General features: G+C 38.1%; 2 protein-coding genes and 1 non-coding gene across 3 annotated transcripts; 2 read left to right on the forward strand and 1 right to left on the reverse strand.

The window, feature by feature from the left end:
* Nucleotides 1-4053: 4053 nt before the first annotated feature.
* On the reverse strand, nucleotides 4054-6264 carry LOC133860798 (pentatricopeptide repeat-containing protein At1g03560, mitochondrial). Its single transcript, XM_062296422.1, has one exon. It carries the CDS (start codon nucleotides 6191-6193, stop codon nucleotides 4223-4225), a length of 1971 nt encoding a protein of 656 aa, XP_062152406.1. The 5' UTR covers nucleotides 6194-6264; the 3' UTR covers nucleotides 4054-4222.
* Nucleotides 6265-6298: 34 nt separating this feature from the next.
* Nucleotides 6299-6370, forward strand: TRNAQ-CUG (transfer RNA glutamine (anticodon CUG)). Its single transcript has one exon. It is a non-coding gene; the product is annotated as a tRNA-Gln (tRNA).
* An 11869-nt stretch (nucleotides 6371-18239) lies between these two features.
* Nucleotides 18240-18892, forward strand: LOC133861398 (small ribosomal subunit protein uS13z/uS13y/uS13x-like). Its single transcript, XM_062297185.1, has one exon. It carries the CDS (start codon nucleotides 18300-18302, stop codon nucleotides 18678-18680), a length of 381 nt encoding a protein of 126 aa, XP_062153169.1. The 5' UTR covers nucleotides 18240-18299; the 3' UTR covers nucleotides 18681-18892.
* The last annotated feature ends 3632 nt before the right edge of the window (nucleotides 18893-22524 follow it).

The raw sequence follows: 22524 nt of genomic DNA on the forward strand, positions 1-22524 counted from the left end.
TACAGAAAAATCTCATTTCTGTAAATCAATTCACCCGTGACAATCACGTTTTGATTGAATTTCACCCAATTTTTTTGTGTTAAGGACCTCTAAACCCGCCAACTGCTCCTCCAAGGCCCGAGTAAACTTGGTCTCTATCCTTGGCCCCCCTCTCATGCTCCTTCTTCCAAGTCCCTTGCTGCCTTCATAGGTGAAAAGGTCTCCTTGGATCATCCAACTTCCCCTATTGTCAGCCGTGTTATTCAATCCAATAAGTGGCCCATGGTTTCCTCAAAGCTCTCCACAATTTGTTCTTCATGTCAGCAGGGCAAGAGTCATCGTCTTCATTTCAGCATCAGTCCTTCTATTTCCAGACAGATGGCAGAGTCAGGTATCCACCTCCTCAAGCACTCACAGCTCTCCTACATGGCCAAGAAGCTGAACCAACCTGCTACACTCCGGCAAGTCAACATGGTCAATGGCGCAAGGCCATAAGAGTTCGATGCTTTCCTCCAAAATGAAACCTGGTCTTTGGTCTCTCCCTCTCCAGCCATGAACGTAGTTGGGTGCAAATGGGTCTTTCGGATCAAGAGAAAGGCTGATGGGCAAATAGAACGGTATAAGGCTCGGTTAGTAGCCAAAGGGTTCCACAAACAACCCGGGATCAATTTTTCAGAAACTTACAGCCCCGTAGTTAAGCCTACAACTATTCGAACGGTGCTATCCATTGCTGTTACGGCAGGTTGGGCAATCCATGTCAGCAATGCCTTTCTCCATGGCAATCTCCAAGAAATCGTGTATATGGCACAACCTCTCAGGTTTCAGCATCCTTCCCATCCTACGGCCGTTTGCAAACTACACAAAGCCTTATGTGGCTTCAAGCAGGCGCCAAGAGCATGGTTTTCTAGACTAAAGTACATGTCTTTTAGAACTACAATTCAAAAGCTCCAAGGTTGATTCATCCCTTTTTATCTACAATGCTCATGGGATTCAAATTTTTGTGTTCACAAGTTCACACACCGGAGCTATTTCTAGGCTTATTCAGGATCTGAATTTATCATTTGCTCTCAAATACCTTGGACCTTTACATTTCTTTTAGGTGTTGAAGCCACATAGTCCTCAGATGGTCTCCATCTCTCTCAGCAAAGGTACATCCTTGATATCCTAAAGAAGACCAATATGGAGCTTGCCAAACCGGTGGCTACTCCAATGTCTTCCTCTTTCATTCTCAGCAAGTTTGAAGGCTCTACAATTACGGATCCTGCACTATACCGCAGTACCATTGGATCACTTCAATACTTGTCTCTCACTCGTCCAGACATTGCCTTTGCTGTCAACAAGGTATCTCAGTTTATGCAAGATCCAAGAGACCCTCACTGGACTGCTGTCAAGCACATCCTGCGCTACTTAAAGGCCACAGTTGACTACACCCTTTGCATCCACAAACGCTCATCACATCAGCTTATTGCTTTCTCGAATTCTGAATGGGTTGGCTGTCCCGATGACCGGAAATCAATGTCTGGATATTGTGTTTTTCTGGGTAAAAATTTGATCTCATGGAGCTCCAAGAAGTAGCCCACTATGTCACGTTCAAGCACAGAGTCTGAGCACAAAGCTCTTGCGAATGCCTCTGCTGAATTGATATGGAGTCAAACTCTCCTACATGACCTTAAGTTTCCCTTCCACATGCACCAATCTTATACTGTGATAACATTGGTGCAACTTATCTCACTTCCAATCCAATCTATCATGTGCGTACAAAGCACATTGAGATAGACTACCATTTTGTTCGGGATCAAGTTGCAGATAAGTATCTAGAAGTTCGGTTCATTTTTGGAAAAGATCAACTTGCAGATGTCCTAACAAAACCACTTCCTTCAAGCAGATTTCTACAGCTCAGTTCAACCTCAACGTCAGGGTGCCTATGTCGAGTTTGAGAGGGCGTATTAGATCAGATATATCTTTATCTTCTGATAAAGATAAATCTGTCTAGATTTAAAAGGATTTGTTTTATCCTATTATCTAGGCTAGAAGCTATATAGCTTATCCTATTATCTAGACTAGAAGTTGTATAGCATTAGGTTTATAATTCTCTGCTATTGATAAGCTTAAGTGATAAAGCTTAATCTCAAATCTTGTACAGTCCTACTAAAGGACTAACACTATTGTTATTATATAAAGAACTCACTGCTCTACGGTTGAAGTAGGCAGTCAATCAAAACTACTCTAAATCCTTTATACACTTATGAACCAAGGCCACAAGGATAAGAAACCCAAATGCAAAGTTATTATTTTTTTCAAGAAAAGCTATTGCATACTGGTTTCATTAAGCTGAACTACTACAAACGTTGGCCAAAAGAATTCTGCTTAGTTCTAAAGTATATAGTTAGAATAGTAGATTAATACAAACTTGAGTTCGGGAGCCCTTAATAGGAAACAAGTTGCTGACTTACCAGGTATGCTTTAGTACTCCAATTTAAAGTGAAGTACATGATCGTCTTCAGCAGTGATTAAGTAATATTAAGAGAAATGCTACATATTCTTCTTTCCCCACTTTGATTGGGAAAATTTAAAAAAAAATAAAAAATAAAAAATTACTACTTGTATTTTCAAGTATTTAATCTCTGATATAGCAATGAGAATCACTATTAATGTGAAATATACTAATTAACCCATCTAAAATCTAATGATTAGTTTTCATTGTCATATCATGAATAAGCACAAGAAAATACATGTAGCATTTCTCTAATATTAATGCACAACAATTTTAGTACTTGTCTTTACACGTTCATCTATTTTCTAGGTAATACAAAAAAAGAAAAAACAAAAAAAAATCACAAGCTCAAATCATCCGGATGCAGTTCACTTAAAGTCAAGTAGCATCATGTTAGACAAGCTTTAAGATTTCTGAGTCAAAGGAACTTTTAGCTTGGCAGAGAACAACCACCACTATTGTCTAACTAACCTACTTGTGATAAACATTTGACCTATAACTTGCATAAGTTATAAATTATGATACGAATCGAATGAAGGGGATGTCCAAGAGCTTATATACACGGTTAAAATTGCACTTAAGTCATGTGGGACACTAAGGATCGTAACATACCACCACGTTTCGCAACCGACGTCCATGGCGGCCCACTCTATAAACACTGACTTGATGGTAACGCTTTCTCTTTTGGCGGTTCCACTCATCTATTAGTATTTAATGATGCTCATACATAATACCAAGATATTTTTATCTAGCCTATAAGTTGCCCCCTCCGTGAATCGACCACAAAGCTGCAATCCTTTTGATCCTATATATATTCGACGAATTGCATATGATCTCATACTCACTATGGTGGCTAGCTCTGATACTAAATGATACAAACTTTATGTAAAACTCACCCTTGAAAATCAGCTTTTAAGAAGGTGCTTAAGAACTTATATACACATGGTTAAGATTGCACTTAAGCCAAAGGATCGTAACATGACCTTCTAAAAAAAATTATTTCACCTCACATCTAGCAATCTAATATGTTAATTCACTTGGCTCCTCTGCAATTCAGGACTAACTTATTGAAGAGCTAAAGCTTTTACTTGGTCAAATGACAGGCCTGTTAGAAATTAACAACCCGCGACTCAATTGTGCCCATCAGGATAATTAATAGGAAAAGTACCTGCACCTGAGTTCTTCTCTGACTGCCAACAATCAAGTTCAGTCGATTCCAACCTTTCCCCCACAGAAGCATGCCTAGAGACGGAGAGAATATATCTGGAAGGAGACAAAATTATTCGCCCTCGTCAAAATAAATCCTGCTGGCTTTTTCTTCCACTTCATTAACATACATAGAACTAATGGTAGCTAATATTGTCTTCTTTAGATACCATACGAAAACCCACTGAAGTATACATTTTTTAATGGTTTATTTGTATAAAATTACAAGTTCTTAATGATATAAAGGAAGAAACCATACCAGCCATGCTGAATTGCTGACCCAAAGATCACACGAATATTCAACATAACCACATGGAAGCCCCAAGCAGACGAAAACTATTGATTAATCTTGTCTGCCACCACAATGAGGACAATTCATAAAACTCACTATGCATTTCAAAAATTTATGGGAAATTCTGACTGTTAATTGAATATATAAACTACAAGGATGAACTGGATGGGTCAAAAACAGCTCCATATCTTTACAGGGTAGACACTCTGATGCCAACTTTCGATTACATAGCAAAAAATCTAGCGGAAGACTCAACTGTCAAACAGAATCCGGAACTTCACTCGCCTTTTAATGCTGCCCATTCTATCATATCCAATCCCAATCTTACTATGAATCAACTTCATGGCCAAGTCTGCATTGCCTGCTTTCCGCAAGGCATTGATTACAATAGTACGAACCCTCCCGGGTATTTCTCTACCCCTATCAACAATCCCATCAGCCAGCTTGCAGGCCTCCTTAATGCGGCCAGCTTTGCACAGCACATTGATCATATCCTCGAAAGCTGTCTCGGGGACAATACCCATTGGAGCTAGTTCATCTAGTATCTTGCAAGCCCTAGCTACCTTTCCTGAAAGGCAGAGGCCAATTGAAAGAGCCCTGAAAGAAGCTGCAGTTGGTGTGATACCCTTATCAATCATCATGTCCCACATCGTCAATGCCTCTTCATTTCTATGCTCATTGAACAGTCCACTGACAAGTATTGTGAATGTATAAACTGTCTGATCACAACCTTCCTCTTCCATCCTCTTAAAGAGTGCTAATGCTTCTTCAATTTTGCCACACTTAGCCAGGGCATCAATAAGGGCATTGTAGCAATATGAATCCCGTGTACATCCCTTCTCAACCATTTCTTCGAAAAGCCTTTCAGCTTCATCCACTCTCCCAGCCTTTCCAAGACCATCAATTAAACTAGAATAAAACATAGCATTTACCACAACCCCATTACTGCTACAAAACTCAAAGTACTCCATGGCTTCCTCCAATCTCCCAACCTTACACAGGCCATTAACAATAACCCCATAAGTAACCTCATCCGGTTCAAAACCGTCATTCTTCATCCTATGAAAAAGCCATATTGCCTGTTCCATGTTCCCACCTTTTGCATAAGAATCAATGAGAGCCGTATAAATTGCCACATTTGCTTTACAGCCCTTCTGAATCATACTTTGAAACACAGCATATCCTTCTGCACACTTCCCATCCTTACAAAGCGCACCAATCACTAAACAATAAGCATGACCTGGAATTTCCAACCCCTTCTCCTCCATTTCATGATAAAGACCCAAACAAGCATCAAAATCTCGATCGGAATAACATGCCTGCATCAAAGTCATATAAGTAATCTTATCAGGCTCCACATTCCTCACCTCCATATCTCTAAACTTCTCCATTGCCTTCTTCCTCTTTCCCACCTTACAATACCCTTTGATCATCGTATTATACGTCACAACATCCGGTCCTACTCTCCCACTTTCCATTACCTCAAGAACCCGTTCAGCTGACTCAATAAACATCGAATTGACCAACCCGTTCACCAAGAAATTATACGTATACAAACCCGGATCAATCCCATTATCCTTCATTCTACGCCACACCCACAACAATTCCTCAACCATTCCCACACTCCCTAAGCTCTTAATCAAAGAATTAGCGGCTGACACCGTCATCATAAAACCCATCTCCTTAAACTCCTTAAGAACACACGCAATCCTATCGACATCACCACATAAAGATAAAACCTCAATCAAAGACACATAACATTCAATACTATGGGCATAACCCTTTTGCTTACCAGCCCAAGAAAAGAACTGCAAAGCAATACCGGGCTGCTCACGAAGTTTAACAGACTGCAAAACAAATGAAACAAAGCTAGGGGGCAACCTGATCAAGAACTTGCGACAGAAACAGTCCAAGTTGGCCCCCATGGCCGAGGACCCATCAAGGAGATTGAGAATTTGGGCCACCCAAGGAGATGGGTCGAGGTTTTTGCGGGTCGAGGCTATGTCAGAGACATCGTTGAAGGGTTCCACCCATTCTGGTGGTGGGGGAAGAGAGGTGGCGAATACACCCCTGGGATGTGAGGTGTAAGGTGATGTGGGGCCCGGTTTTGAGGGGTGTGGGAGTCGCCAACCATTTTTGTACGGACGGAGAGGTGGAGGAGGATGGAGATGGAGATGGGTTGCAGAGAGATGGGGAAGAGTTTTGAGGAGGCTTCTTCTCATCAGGGCTATGGGAGTTGAATGACTGAGCTTTGAGAAATGAAATGAATGAGAGTTGAAGACAGTACGTAGAGTTTTCAAGTTTATGTTTGAACTTTCATGCAAGGAGGTCCCATGGTCTAGTGGTCAGGACATTGGACTCTGAATCCAGTAACCCGAGTTCAAGTCTCGGTGGGACCTTTTTCAATGGGACTTTAGATTTTTTTTTAAAAAAAAAAATACAAAAACATTAATAAATACTTCAAAACACAAATAAAAATAAAAATAAAAAACGCCCAAAACTATTATTACAGTAGGGTTAAGATTATTATCGAGAATGATTATTTCATTAAAAAATAAATAAATAACTTTTATTAAGAGTAGGCAGTGAGACATTGGAAATAGCTATTTTAAAGCTATTTCACTTTATATATATATTTTTTTTTTTAATCAAAACTATTTTTTTTTTTTAATAAAATAGTCGTCTCATGTACCAAATATAACCAACTTTATGTCAAACAAAAACAATATATATATATATATTAAAACACATTTACCCTTTAGATAGTACTGCTCGCAAATGCATGCAGGAGCTATGAAAAAAAATAACTAAAAGTATTTTTGTTGTATTATCACCTTATAATGTGATCAGTCAAAACATTCTTTCTCAAAATTCTACCTAACTAAATTGATGGATTACTCTCTTTCTCTTTTTCTGTTTCTTTTTTTCTCATGTTATAGTCCTCCTTGAGTTTAAACCTTCTGAAATTTGAAATGATTGAGAAAGAAAAGACTAACCTATGATATAGAGAGAACAAACAATATTAAGGATTAGGCTCATTCATATAGGAGGTAAAAGATGTTTTGAGAATTTGGTTCATTGCCTTGGTTTCAATATTAGCTTTTAGTTATTGGTAATTTCTCCATATGATATTTCATTGTGTATACCTTCTTGTTATTAAAAAAAAAAAAAGGGGAAAACTTTACTAATTACCACTGATTTTTCATTACTTTTGCAATCATACTCTTCATTAGAATTTTTCGTTAAATTTTGTCAAAATTTTCAAAATACCTATTTTTTTAAATAAAAAAAAAAAAAAAAAAAGATTCAGGAGTGGGTATTTTTGCAAATTTCGTTAAATCCTTACCAACGCCTAAATCTCTTTACTTTTTGGTAGCAGGCTAACCGGCTACGTGGATTTTAAATTTATAAGTTTACCACTCGCAATAGTACGAGTCAATTGTACTATAGTAAAGGTGATCGAACCACAGAGATTATTGGTTGTTTTGCGTAATAGGATATCTAAAGGAACGTATCTAACTTAACTTAAGAGTAAAATTAAGAGTAAAGGTTGTAAAATTGAAGCTACAACAATAAGGTGAAGAAATGAAAGCGGAAAATGAAAACAAACTTAAAAGAAACTTAGGGTATTGATCTTGTCCAATCCTCAACCAATGAAATGCTTAAAGTCTATATGGATCTTCCTAACATGGATGATATGAGCGCATAATGGGCGTCAACCATTACGACGACCTCGACACGAAAACACTTTTGTTAAGATGAAATCCTAGAGTACCTAGTTTCACATTAAACAACTCCACGTAAAAATTAGTCTACAATTGAAAAACATTTACTCTACCAAAGGTGTGGAGTGACTAATGCTCCCTAGCTTATTATTCTAAAATACATCCTAATAAGCATACACAATATATGAAAACCCTAATTAGGCCACAATGATAAGGTATCTAATTTCACACCGATCGCATCACGTAAAAGTTACACTATAATTGAAAAACGGTTTACACTACCAAAGGTGTGAAACAACCGGTATTCCCTAGTATACCCTATAAGGTGACTCTAATAGGTAAACACATATCATGTCAAAAAGAACCATTGCAAAAGACATCGTTTTCTTTCAAGAACGTTGATTTTACTCATGAATCCAAGAAAACTCATAGACAAGCAAATCCATTTTTCATGAATAAATAGATTGGAATCTTGAAGACAAAACCTTTTAGCATGGATTTTGCAATCCTCTAGCCCTTCACAATCATCAAACACATCTAGAAAATCCTAAGAACATCAAAAACACTTCATGGTTTTTGGAAAAGATTTTGATCAAACCCTAAGAACTAATTTAGCTAGACATGAAGTAAACTAATCTAAGCAAGAAATAAAAGAAAACAAAATTTAAATAAACTAATGACACTATATTAATCTAAGAAGATTCAAATTACAAAAGGAAATGAAAAGTATTAAAATTAACTAAGAAGATACACTTGAGAAATCCAAGCCCCAAAAGACGCATACCTCTACCTCTCATGTTGCTCTCTATTTATAGAGGAAGAGATTTACAAAATAATATCAAAAAAAGAGATAAGATAAGAGATATTTGGAAATATCTAAGATATTTTGGAAATATCTGAAAATATCTAAAAATATCTAGAAAATATCTAACAAATATCTAAAAATATTTAGAAAATATCTAATAAAAATCTAAGATATTTAAAATATCAAGGAAGAGTGACATGTCAACATTGTTCCAGATTGTTCCGAAAATATCCAAATTCGATCGATCGATTATAAAGTCGATTGATCGCATTTCGCTCGATCGCATTCGTGGTTACCCTATCTCGATCGATCGCATGTCGCACGATCGATTTTTCTTCGACTGATGATTCAATCGATCGATTATAAGGTCGATCGATCGATCGATTTGCCTTAGCCGATTCTTCACTTGGCAAAAGCAACTTTGAACTCTAGAAATGACCAAATCGCCCTTGACGTATTTTCAGGTCTAATTCAGGTGTTTTGAACTAGATTTCAATTAAATCCTAAAAATAAGACAAAACACAAAACTACAACAAAACGTTATATTTACAACACAAATTAGGTATAACAAATGTAAATTAAGGGGTCTTGAATAGAATATTTCAAGACTTATCACTTTTTATATTTCTTTTCTAAAAAAAAGTGGAGTATTTTTGAAATTTTGACACTACTCTGTTAAGATTTAATGAAAAATCTTAGCGGATAGTTGAAATTAAAAATAAAATAAAAAATGAATACACTAAATTGATTTTTTTTAAGTTTAAGGGTATGATTGTAAAAGTAATGAAAGATCGGGAGTGGCAAGTGAAGTTTTCTAAAAAAAAAAAAAATCACTAAGTGGATTCAAAATAAATGAAAATACCATTTTTATTTTTATTAAGTAATTTAAGGTTATTATAAATATTATTCTGCCTACCTTTTTCTTGAATCAATGTATATGGAGTTAAGTTGTGCATTATTAATTACTTTAATCTTACTTTAATTTAGTTTTGGGATCATCTTTGACGCGTGGTATTCATTAAGCTATATAGCAAACAAATTACCACTCGATCATGTGAGGAGTCTAATTTTAAGATTGGAGTTGCTAATTAAAAGTAACGATAATTCACACTTCGTGCAAGCAAAAACTATTTAATTTCAATAGAACGTAAAATTGTCACCAAAAAAAGTTGTTAAATGACTAATTCATACATAATAATTGTTAGTATAGTTTCCAGTATGACGTGAACACAGCTCGTTTCTTAGGCTCCTCAATATCTCTGCAAAACAACAAACATGAAGAGACCCATCTGGGGGTTTCGCTTCGATGCCTAAGTCAGTTTCTGAGAGAAAAAGTCTGCTTAATTGCAAAAATTCAATCTAAGTTTATACCTGGAGCCTGGGCCTATTTATAGTCTTTCTGATGCGGTTAGAGAGTGCCGATGATCCTGGATCTCTCCAGATTCACGATCTCCTCTCCGAATATCTCAGGATTTTTTCCTTCTTATCCTTAAAGCGAGATCCTTTCCTGAATATCCAGGACTTATTCTCAATCCCGAATTTTCAGGGGCTAGGCATGATCTTTGAGCCATAACGTCTACCTTAGTTCGTGGGATCCACATCTGGAATTCCTGGGATGAAGTTGATGCCTAATTTTCCAGGATTGGCTTGTCTCGGGCCTTGACTAGCTAACTCGAATCTCGATTTCGAGATGTTTGTATTCTCGGGACCTAATTTGATTATACCTTCTGCCTTGCATTCTCGGGAATGGCTATTCGGTGTCTACCTCTTGGGATTGGACTATCCCGAGAGTCTTGCTATCTTGCTTGCTTAGTACCTATCTCTCGGGATGGGACCATCTTGGGAGCTCTGCTATTTCTCATTTTCTGGGTCAGTATTGACCCAGAGGCTAGTGTGAATAGAATTATTCCCAACATTAATCATAATAGATAAAAATGACTACTGAGCTAAATTAGACCTATCACATATACTTGAGCCAGAAAGGAGAGAAATCTGAAGGAATAAAGCTATAAAAACTAACCAAATATCCATCTCTCCTGAAACTCCTCTCTGAAAAGCCTCCTAACCCAAACACCATGGGAGGAGGGAAGCTCTATGCTTCCCTCTCCCTCCTCGCCCCTTTCTTCTTCTCTCCTCCTACTTTCCACCTCTGCTAACGCCTCCTTTGAGGCTCCTATCTTGCTTGAGTTTTCTTTAACCCTATCCACCTATTTGGAGGCATTTTATCTTATTTCCTTAACATCAACGCAGCTCTCATGGGCCATCTCCCTCCTCCACCGTGTCTTCCGCCGACTTTGATTAGGATCTCGAGTCAAAGTTTTTAAAGCTAGATCTGCGCTCTTCCTCCACATTCAGCACGGCACACGCCTCTCCATCATGCTCCCCGGCGTCTTTTGCCTCTGCTGACACCAACCGTGACCCCTCCAGACACCCACACACCAAAGCGTGGCTTGCACACATCAGCGAGTGATTCACACCAGCTGGCGCATAGTGGCTACGTTTCTCCCCCCTATCTTCCCCCGCCCCTGCTATCTGTTGTTTGCAGTAGCCCTCGACATCCTCTACTGGATAGATTTAACGCCCCCAAACCGCTAAGGGTTAGGTTCGTCCATTTTCATACACCCAAACTGTAAAGATTCATAAGGTCTGCTAGATAACCTAGCTAATATGTTGAATTAAATAAATTACTAGAAAATAAATTTAAAACTCAGAGCTTCAATAAATGCGGAAACGGTTATTCCGAAAAGAGTAATTATGTTTGATACAATAAATGAAAATCCAAAGAAAACTAAATTTATCGTGCGAGTGTACTTATTAAGGCAACGGAAATGTAATATCCTAATACTAGACTAGATCACATCTCGGCCGCCTAGGTCTCTCTGCTCATAACCTGAAAACAAAATAAATTAAGGGGTGAGCGAGAAATGCTCAGTAAGTTAACCCTCAACCATAAAACAGTTGAGTTAACTTCATTTTCTTCAAAACGATTATTAAAATACACTTGTGATTAAATAGTTCCATAATATAAAATATAAGTTCGGCATTTTTCGTAAAGCATAAAATTACTGGTTGATAAATAAACTTCTCATATTTAGGGCCCATGTACACTATTACGCCTTGTGTACTAGGGTTGCGCGATCAATGCGACCCCAGGCAGGTAAACTGTGGCCACATGCCTGCCCTGTCAGCTAATTAATTAAAGTGCACTTAGCATGACCTAGGGATGAATTACCGCCTTCTCCAAGTCCTTCAACGGTTGCACTTCCATCCAAGCAACTGTAACGAGCTTAACGAGCTTAAGCCTCTGTGAATCTTTGTGAATATCTCTGGGGCCAAAATAATAGTCTCCTCCATACACGTTCGTCATTTATAAAAATCTTTCTCATTTTCATAACTATTCTTACTCTTTTCACTATACTTTGTAACTCTTAAGGCAACGTGTGTGAGGGTTTTTACACTTCTATTTTCATTATATTCAGAAAGTAATAACTTTCCATCTCGGGAACCAACTAAGCAATTTACTATAATTAAAAGTCCTTTATAACTAAAGCTTTTCTTAAAACCGTTGATTTCAAGAATATTATTTCCAGCAACAACTTTCATCTCAAAACTAGTTTAAAACAATCATTCATGCATCAATATAAATTTGAAATACATAACGAGAACAATTATTCGTAAATATGTTAGAATCAATGGATAAAATAATATGACATAAAATAATTTTAGAAGGGGTAGAGAATCCCTTACATCGATACTGCTACTCAAAGATTGATCTGAAATATCAGACACCTGAATCAATAAAACTTAACTATGTCAGCCTTCGGCAATAACACACCTCCTAAATAGAATCAGAACTAACACATCTTGGCTTCCTGGTCTCTACCTATATCATGATTATAGGTGTTTTATTAATATTAAAAAAATTATGAAACAATAATTGAGAATGTATGTTTTGGGTGTCATGGAAACTCTTGTATCATATCATAAATTATGGTATCAGTTCACTGTAAAAGAATTGTTCTTAAAATATTATTAGTTATTAGAATAGTTCCAAAAATACAATAAGAAATCATCAAGAAATTTTCAAAAAGAACAAAAGCCTATGGCTATTTCCCTTCATAAAAGAAACAAGAGAAGAATAAGCCGACCATGCTCGGCTACAATGAAGAGAAAAGAATCCAAAAGAATAAATAAATTTTGGTAGGCTTGATATAGTTAGTCATAGAGGAAGGGCATGGAGGCAAAAGACAAAACTTGATGAGGATGCCTCTCTCCCTCCCTCCCTCCCTTCCCCAGTGTTTGAGGATGCCTCCCTCCCTCCATCCCCCAGCATTTTCGTCATCCTCAATTGCTTATCGAATGAGAAGGTTTTCAGAGAGGCCGCAAGAGATTGAAGGAGAACATGGGCATCAAGAAGGCTTATCGGATGAAAAGGTTCTTGAGGCACATGTGGCACGGAATGAAGCTGCATTGGTAGACGCATAACAACTGGGGGCGGGAGTGCAAGCCAGTTGGTGGACGAAACGATGCGTATTGAGGAATGCGGTTTTGCATTGAAGACAAGGTATTTGGGTAAACTCATTAAAGACACGCGTTTTCTCAAGGAGTGCAAGCTAGCTGGATGGAGTGCAAAACAGTTGGTGGTAAAACAAGGCGTATTGGTGAGGGCGAGTTTGCATTGAAGAACAAGTGGGTTAAAAACTTAAAGATATTAAATATGCATTGGGAAGTGATATATAGCTAGATGCAACGCAAGACTAGGGAAGTTCAAACCAAAGTGTGTTAAAGATATTAAAGACGCGCATTGGGAAGTGATATAAAACTTTGCATCAAGTTCTTCTTCAATGTAACTTTTCTTCAACCTCGAAGTCTCTCTCTCTCCCTTAGAAATTGAATCTCATAACTTTCTCTCTCTCCTTGATAGATGGCTTGTGAGGTCAGAAAAGATCCACCCCGCCCCATAATACCCAAAACCTAATGGATTAACAATATAAATTACGGGTTGCGGATTACAGGTTTCAAACCCATGACTTGAGGATCGGGTATGGGAAAACCGTAAAAACCGGCCCGTGCCCACCCCTACTAATTAGTTAGTTAGGGTATTACAACTATCACCTTTCCTCTTTGTTTTTGGCACTAAAGTCCTCTCAAGGTTCATCCTTAAATTAAAAGCCCAAAAATCCGTTCATGGTATCAAAATTTCCAAACAAAGTCCTATTGTTTCACATGTACTATTTGCTGATGATTTTAAGAGCACTAATAGCAGTTACCCAACTATTTTCCCTAAATTTAGGAAACAAAACTACTTTTTGCTTCCCTATAAAAAAACACCTCACAATAGATTCTCTTAACTTTCCATATATTAATTAAATACTCTTTTTAACTCTTATTTTATTCTTTTTTCTCTTTCCTACTTTTATTTTTTATTCATTTCTTTTCTTCTCTCTTTTTCTCTCGTGTTCTCCATCATCACACCTAAACACAGAAGCAAAAATCCCCCCTTTTCCCCTGTCAAGTGCAGGCCCTCCATACTTCATCACCATCGCAGCTCTCTCCTTCTCCAAAATAAGCGTCTTATTTTGGGAAAGAGACCCTTCTTCACTTTGCATTAATCGGAAAAGAAGAAATTGGTCTGAGTGTGTTGCACACAGCGCCGCCGTCCCAAAGCCTTTTAAGGGCGCTCTTGGCCACCGCACAATACTGCCGTCCTAGAGCCTTCTGTTTCTAAAGCTCCCACCATTCCATTGTTCATGGAAGCTCTTACGGGATTGTCGAAGAGGAGGTCGGCACAGGACCCACCGGGAGACCCTCTGGATGATTGGGAGACTCATTGGGAGACTCTCTATTTGCACGACGTGTTGCACCCGAAGTTGCATATTGCAGCGTTGGAGGATCAATCGTGAAGGCTATGAAGCCGTGAAGGAGAGAGTCAGAGAGTGAGAGACGTTTTTCTTTATTAAAATATTGTATTGGGCATGTACAATAACTCCCTAAGTATTTACTGTAGATACCCAATGGAGTTATCTAAGGATCCGTTTGGGTTTGCGATTTTAAAAAGTGCGATTTAAAATAACGATTTTAAAATGTGCGATTTGAAAAAAGTGATTTTTAAAAACGCAGTTAAGCGTTTGACAAAATCACAGTTTAGCCTTTAAAATCGCGAATTTACCTTTAAAATTCAGCGTTTTCAAAAAAGCATTATCTTATCTGCGATTTGAAAAATCATATTTTCTGCGTTTTCAAATCGCAATTTTTAAAAACGCAGTTCCCAAACGATCTATGTTCTGCGATTTGATTTAAAATCGCACTTATTGTCTACGAAATCGCAATCCCAAATGCACCCTAAATATAGGGCATCTACTGTGGAAGCTATTTTGGTGTTTTACATGAAATTTTCCTATATTTAAGGAAGGGAACCATTATAGAGTAACTGCTACTAGTACTCTAATAATTTATGCCAATCCTCAACTAGAGAAGCAACCTTCATTTTATCATATGCCTTAACAAGCACACTCTCTAGTCATGGTAGAAAGTTAACTTTGATAAATCATCAATCCTATGTAGAAAAAATAGCAAGATTACAACCCAATCAGAATTAAACTTTATATTTGGCCATAAACCCATCCATCCCAAAGCCAAATACCCTAGCCTCCTATGTTCATTTAGAAGAACAAAAGGAAAGTCTTTAAGGATATCAAGAATAAATCTTTCATAAATTCTCTGAATGGAAAGTCAAAGTACTATACCAAGTTGCCCAAACCACTCTTATCTAATGTATAGCTTCATTCATTCCCACCTTCACCATGTCTCTTTTTTTCCTCCCCAAAACCCTTTGTCATGACCTTGACAAGATCTTTAAGAAGTTACGATGAGGCTTTGATAAGTCTAAAACCCATCACTTCACCACCCTAGCTTAGGAGAAGATTTGCATGCCCAAATCCCTTAGGGACCAAGTCCTAAAACAGATCTTACTTGCTAAAATAGGATGGAAAATCCTAATTCTGGACAACCTCTTTTGGACCAAAGCCCTCAAAACAAAGTACCTCAATAGAAATAATTTTTTTTTACTGCAAAGTCCCCAAAATGAATCATTGTGGAGGGGTATTCTAAGTACCAAAAACCTTATATTCAAAATGGTTATTTTGTTTTCTCTAACCTAAACATTAACATTTGGAAGTCCCATGGATTCCCACCCTTCTTGGCCTTAAACCCATGTCCAACTCGGCTCTCTTTAATCCCTTATCCCTCAAATCAACATTTAAGATCTCCTTCTTCCTAATTCCAGGATCTGGGATTTCAACAAGATGACTTATCTCTTTGACACCACATTCGTCCAACATATTCTTAGAATCCATTTCACCTTCAAGCCCTCCATAGATAAATGGATTTGGACCTCCTCCACCTCTGGCCACTTCACAATGAAATCAACCATCAAATTAGACCAAAACAACCATCCCACTCATTCGGGTCCCCTTTATCTAGAGGATTGGAAAGCCTTATAAAGTTTAAAACTCCAACAAAGCTTGAAACATCTTCTTTGGAAAATAGCTTAGGTTGCATTTCCTATCAAAATCAATATTCACAAATTCAAAGCCCAAGCTGACCAAGAATCCTTCTTAGAGCACTTCCAATGGCTTATGTATATCTCAATCTAGAATAACGAACCAAAACCTACTTTATCTAGTTTAGCTAATGGGTTTTAAAAGGCATCATATGATGTGGTCGTTTTATACTTCAATAATAATAATACCACTCGCAATAGCACGAATTACTGTAGGATAGCGTCTATATTGAGGGTGTCGATCCACAAGGATTGTATTGGTTGCGTCTATCAAGTTTTAATAAAAATTAATCATAATTTATCCCTTAGAAAAATGATGTTTTTGTGATTTTTAATTTATAAACTAATAACGGAAATTAAATGCTAGAAAATAAATTAAAGTTGAACTTAATGAGATGGAAACAAATGTCTAAAAATTGTCTTGGAGAAAATTGTCTGAAAAGAGTGGCTGACTAGGCCACTGAATCTGAGCTTATATATAATAATATATTTTTATATAACTACAATTAAACAGCAGCCCACAATCCAAAACAAATGTTAAAGAGTTCAATTCAGTTCATAATTCAGAACAAAAAGAGTTCGATCACCCCACTACCCCACAGGAGAGAAAGAGAGAGAGAGAGAGAGAGGGGTTACCATGTAGCTTTTAGATAATAGTGGTGTAGTTTCCATGCGATACCTAGCTGGGTAATTCCATGACATGCACTGGATCCCCTGTCTCATGATGAGCTTGATTCTAAAATACGGACGTGAAGGAAAAGGCCTCCAAGGAGAAGATCCTCTGTTCACCTTTGTTTTCATGTTCTAAAACAGAGGTGAAGAGAGCCATAAGGATTTCCTAACAAAACATGATTTCAACACCAACTCCTACAGGTACACTACAATTCTAAACTACATGGGAGTCTTGCCAACAGAAATATTGCAATGCTGCTACAAGTTAATCCTAGAATAACATTTTTAGAAAACAGATTCTACTACATGGCCGCATGAGTCGGCTTAAGTACGAATTCAAGTAAACCAAAGCGACGTATGATTTAAATAGACATGGGGCCAACATCTAATACAAGCTTACCACATCTCCATGAAGTTGAGAGCTTAGTGGTATCCTGTCCCAGCAATTTCCAGAATCTGAAGTGTACAACAGAATTGAAGGTTTCCCAACAATCCATCCCTCATTTCCTTTGAAGCTAACAGAATTGAAGGTTTCCCAACAATCCACCCCTCATTTCCTTTGAAGCTAACAGAATTAAATCTATAGTTGGAATTTTCGTCCTCGGTCGAGGGTATTGAACGTGGAGCCCAAGTGTTTCCACCATCTTTTGTTTCCATAATGGTTTGCCTAGTCCCCAAAAGAAAACCTACCATAACAAGAAGCCATGTGGTTATGCTAGGGTCAGAAAGAAGATACACGAACAAAATGAAAGAAGCCAAATAAGAATTAAAGAGACCGTGATTCAAGTCATCAGGGACAAAAGCGATGTCGAGCAGGACGACGCCGGGGTCGATGGGGAGGTACACTCTCTCCCAATCCGAAAGTGCATCTTCGGACCTTGCCGAGGGAGCTGATAGAAGAGAAACTGAAATAGTCGTGGTTTGTGATACGAATTCTCTTCGACTCAGAGAAGGAGAAGAAGATTGTTGGAGAGAGAGGCTTTAGGAGGTGAAATGCAAGGCAGAGTTTGGTAATCTTGTTGGCGAGGCCGAGAAGAGCTGGGAATGAGAGAGTTCAAGGATGGCTTCAGCATGATCACTGGATGTGTGCCAATTTGATGGGGTTGGAGTCCTCGAAGGTTGATGTCCTCTAATACAAGTTAAGAGGTTGAAGGTCGCATGGTTTTTGTTTTTAGTTTTTGGGGAAACTTCACAAAATGGTACCCAACTATAGCGCTTTTTCACTTAAAGGTATTAATGTAGCAAAACGTTCAATCGAGTGTATGAATTTATCAAAACCGTTCAATGTAGGGTATTCCGTCACCCTCTGTTCTAAATCGATGACGGAAGTGGAGTCACGTGACTTCCACGTGATTTTTAATGGCGTTTTTCTTGTTATGCCCCTTAAGAAAATGCTCAAATACATATAAAGGACAAAACTTATAAAATGCTCCCAAATGACACCGTATTAACATCCTCAACCGCCAAGGATCAGAAGCTTTGTCTTCAACCTCAGACCTCCCGCACCGTTGCGCTTTTTACCTCCGAATCCTCTCTTTCACAGGCTCTGTCTCTGCAAGTCCAAAATGTCTCTGGTGGCAAATGAGGAGTTCCAGCACATACTGCGTGTCCTCAATACGAACGTGGACGAAAAGCAGAAGATAATTTTCGCTCTCACCTCCATCAAAGGTATTAGCCGCCGCTTCGCCAACATCATCTGCAAGAAGGCCGACGTCGACATGAACAAGAGAGCCGGTGAACTAACTGCTTCTGAGCTGGACAATCTCATGACTATTGTTGCCAACCCTCGGCAGTTCAAAATCCCAGACTGGTTTTTGAATAGGAAGAAGGATTACAAGGATGGGAAGTACTCTCAGGTGGTTTCCAATGCGTTGGACATAAAGTTGAGAGATGATTTGGAACGGTTGAAGAAGATCAGGAACCATCGTGGTCTAAGGCACTACTGAGGCCTTCGTCTTCATGGCCAGCACACCAAAACCACAGGCCGCAGGGGGAAGACTGTTGGTGTCTATAAGAAGCGTTGAGCTTTTTTCTTTCTTTGTTTCAAACAATTAAATATTTGGTTGGGCAAGCCAGACATTATTAGATTTTCTGTACTGTGGTTGTGGTTGGGTTTTGAACCTTGTAACCCTATTATCTTGTTTGCTCAAAAAAAAAAAAAGAAGCTTTGTCTTCGTCGTTGTTTTTAAGTTCAGTAAACAAGGGCGGCTTGGGAAATTTCGTAGCCGCATATTCTTAGTTGCTGTCGTGTGTGCCCAATGCCCACAGACCACAGTTCCGTGTGAAACGAGGACTGGTGAAGAGCTAGGTTCTTGGGCTCAATAAAACTTGGTTCTTGCCCTGGTGGCGGTGCATGGTTCGGAAAATTTGGAAGTTAAAACAGAGGAAGTTATACTCTGTTTATGGAAGTTAAAACAGAGGAAGTGGCCGAACATGAATCCAACGAGGTGAGTTTGTTTTGTTTTCATAATCTTATTAAGTTGCTATTTTTATGTATTGACGATGGTATATTCTTAATCTCTTTGACAACAAAGAAGTTTGGTGTCACTGAATTTGTGAATCCAAAATATCATGACAAGCTTGCTCAAGAGGTTAGTTCAACACGTACATCATGAGTGCTGCTATTCTGTAGCTAGCATGCAAGGACTTTGTTTTAGTGCATGCAATTACACTTATCACTCTGTCTCTATTCAATGGGTGCATGCACAGCGCCACTGGGACAGGTGTGCAAGACCGCTTTCCACGTCTCCCTTCTCTCGGATCTTCTTCAGCTTTCACCTTGCTGCAAGCCTTCCAGGCCATTCTCCCACAGTCGATGCCTCCAAGTGGCCTCTTCGATAGCATCGCTCGGTATCAAAAGGGGCCACGTTGTTTCCGTTGTGGCCCCCAACGTCCCTGCCATGTACGAGCTCCACCTCCTATACAACCTCTTCCCCAAAAGGGGTGGTCCACTGCCACATGGGGATCTTCATCATCACCACAACGGGTTTGATCTCACCTGGGTTTGCTTCGAAAGGCTTTGAATGGTTCTGCGTTTGCTGTGTTTGCTTGTTTTCTTGAACCAGTTGCTGCTGTGCCAATGCCGCCATGGTTGAGCTTGGTCATTGCAACTTCTTCGTCTTCTTAGAAAACCCAAAAGGAGTAGTAGAAGAAGAAACAAAGGGTACTATTCCATTAGGCTATAAATCTTTAACCTCTTCTTTCACAGAAAGATAAAGCTTCAAGCTTATTTCACCTCTGATATGTGAAAACAGGCTTCTCTTATCAAGGGTCTAGAGCTGTTTGTTGCATTTTATGTGATGCTATTTGTTGCGTTTTATGTGTTGTGAATTGGGTTTTAGATGAGGGCAAAACGGGTACTTTGCCCTTAAAAATCACGTGGAAGTCCCGTGACTCCACTTCCGTCATCGATTTAGAACGGAGGGTGACGGAATACCCTACATTGAACGGTTTTGATAAATTCATACACTCGATTGAACGTTTTGCTACATTAGAACCCTTAAGTGAAAAAGCGCTATAATTGGGTACCCTTTTGTGAAGTTTTCCCTTAGTTTTTTTTTAGAGCTATGAGGGGCATAAAGGGAAGAAATGCTTAAGTATATCACGTGAAACGCACGTGTTTTGGGTTCCGTCATCGATTTGGAACTGAGGGTGACGGAATACCCTACATTGAATGGTTTTGATAAATTCTTACACTCGATTGAACGTTTTGTTATATTAGTACCCTTAAGTGAAAAAGCGCTATAGTTGGGTACCCTTTTGTGAAGTTATCCCCTATCAAATTCATTAACTTGGTTACAAACAAATAAGGATTAAGCGTAGCTCATCTTCGGATTAGTACAAATCATCTACCTAAATTACATTAATCTAAGGTGTAGCATGACTTGTCTATCCTAGGCATGAACTATCAAAATGTCTTGTTGCATGTTCAAATAATACCATTGCATAACCATTATACTTATCATATTTTGAACAATAAATATAATTTGAGTACAATCAACTTAAAAAGCTTTCTCATAGACAATATAACATTTCATCAAGATTGCATTAATCATTAAAATCAATTACAAAAATGTAATCCTCATAGTAGTACAATCATCAATGCCCAAAATAAAATATCCAAAGAACAAAACATAGTTAAGCCATTGATACTTGGACATGGTTTATCAAAACCCTAGGGAGAGCTTAGCCACGTATGGAGGTCCTTGGATCACTTGATGTTGTTGAGCAATCCCCCATGATGCACTGTCCACGAACACACGGTCAAAATAACTCTCCCTCACGTTTTGTTGCTCTGTTCTTTTTGCTAAAGAAAACTAACCTAAAGTTTAAAAAACTAAGAGAGAGGACGAAACAAAGTGGGCGTTGGATCCTATTTTTATAGGACCTTTCCTTCCTAGAGAGGAAAGCATCCTCATGATGAAAATAGTGCCACCCAAGTCTAGACCCTACGCCTCTGACATGCTTCCATGCATTTAATCCATATTCAAAACTGCAACGTGCAAGTTTGCATTTCGGCGCCGCTTTGTCGCTGGATCGACATGATTGGTCGATTGATCTACAAGTCGCTTGAGCGACTTAATTGGTCGATCGATCGACTTCGATTGTGGCAGAAATCTTCATCCATTTTAAGCTCAATTCTGAGGGCTTTTTGGTCTTTTTGCTTTAACCACCTGAAACTATTAAAAACACTAAAACCATGCAAAATGTTAGATTACAATGAGGCTAAGGGTTTAACAATAGCAAATTAAACGGCTTGAATGTGCAACATTTAAGACCTATCACCATACATCCGATTATCTATTCTTAACTCTATATTATTTCTTTATTCTTTTTTATTACTTTTTTCATTATCGTATTTTTTGACCGTCCTTTTTTTTAAATAGTCATATTTGTCAACGGTCGTTTTGTTAAAACGGTCATTTCTCTAATGCAATTTTTTTATGGTCATTTTCACCATTTTTCTAACAATCATATTTTTTAACAATCATTTTGTTAAATCTGTCATTTTTCTAACACAATAATTTTTAAACGATCATACCAATTTAAAGAAAAAAATTATCCTTTATTATTACTAGTGATTAAACAAATGAATAAGTGGCTTTGGCAGCATGAAAATGATGGGATAAACAATAGACGTAAAGCAACTTGGAATATTCTTACTTGTGCAAGTAAAATATCACAACTAGTTGAGATATTTATGGAATCTCATTGGCAGTACTGATGCTTCATGTAGAACGTGGAGTGAAAGAAAAAAAAATAAATAAGAAAAAAAAATATGAGAGAGAGAGAGAAGGTGGAGAAAAAAAAAATAGATATGTGAATAGTGCAACTCTACATGTAGAGTTGCACTATTTACAGAATTAAGTAAAATCTATTCTAGAGTTTGAATAAATAAACCAATGGAGTCTCTTTTTAACACTTTGGTTATCTATTCTAGCCTAAAGATGAAAATACATAAGCCATTGAGAGTGCTCTTATATCTCATCTTTCATTTTCAACCTAAATCCATGCATCATATACTCCTTGGCCCACAGCTAAAATCTTTTGGAGAATCTCCCATTAGCCCCTTGACACCCCACCCTTTGAGAATCTCCCAATTTTCTAATGGATTAAAGTGATCGTCCATCCATATACCCACATAACCATCCCACTTGATGAGATTCATGAGTTCCAAATTCATGTTGCTGTAACTTTGGATATCATTTGGAAAACCAGGAACCAAATCATCCACAAGGACTTTAAAACATGATGTCCCTACCATCCTTAAACTAGACTCCACAAAACCTA

This window comes from Alnus glutinosa, chromosome 2 (assembly GCF_958979055.1).
Source record: "Alnus glutinosa chromosome 2, dhAlnGlut1.1, whole genome shotgun sequence".
Taxonomy (NCBI): Eukaryota; Viridiplantae; Streptophyta; class Magnoliopsida; order Fagales; family Betulaceae; genus Alnus; species Alnus glutinosa.

What these genes read in the sequence shown, in the direction of transcription:
- LOC133860798 (XM_062296422.1), bottom strand. Translation starts at nt 6,193, where the DNA reads ATGAGAAGAAGCCTCCTCAAAACTCTTCCCCATCTCTCTGCAACCCAT.
- LOC133861398 (XM_062297185.1), top strand. Translation starts at nt 18,300, where the DNA reads ATGTCTCTGGTGGCAAATGAGGAGTTCCAGCACATACTGCGTGTCCTC.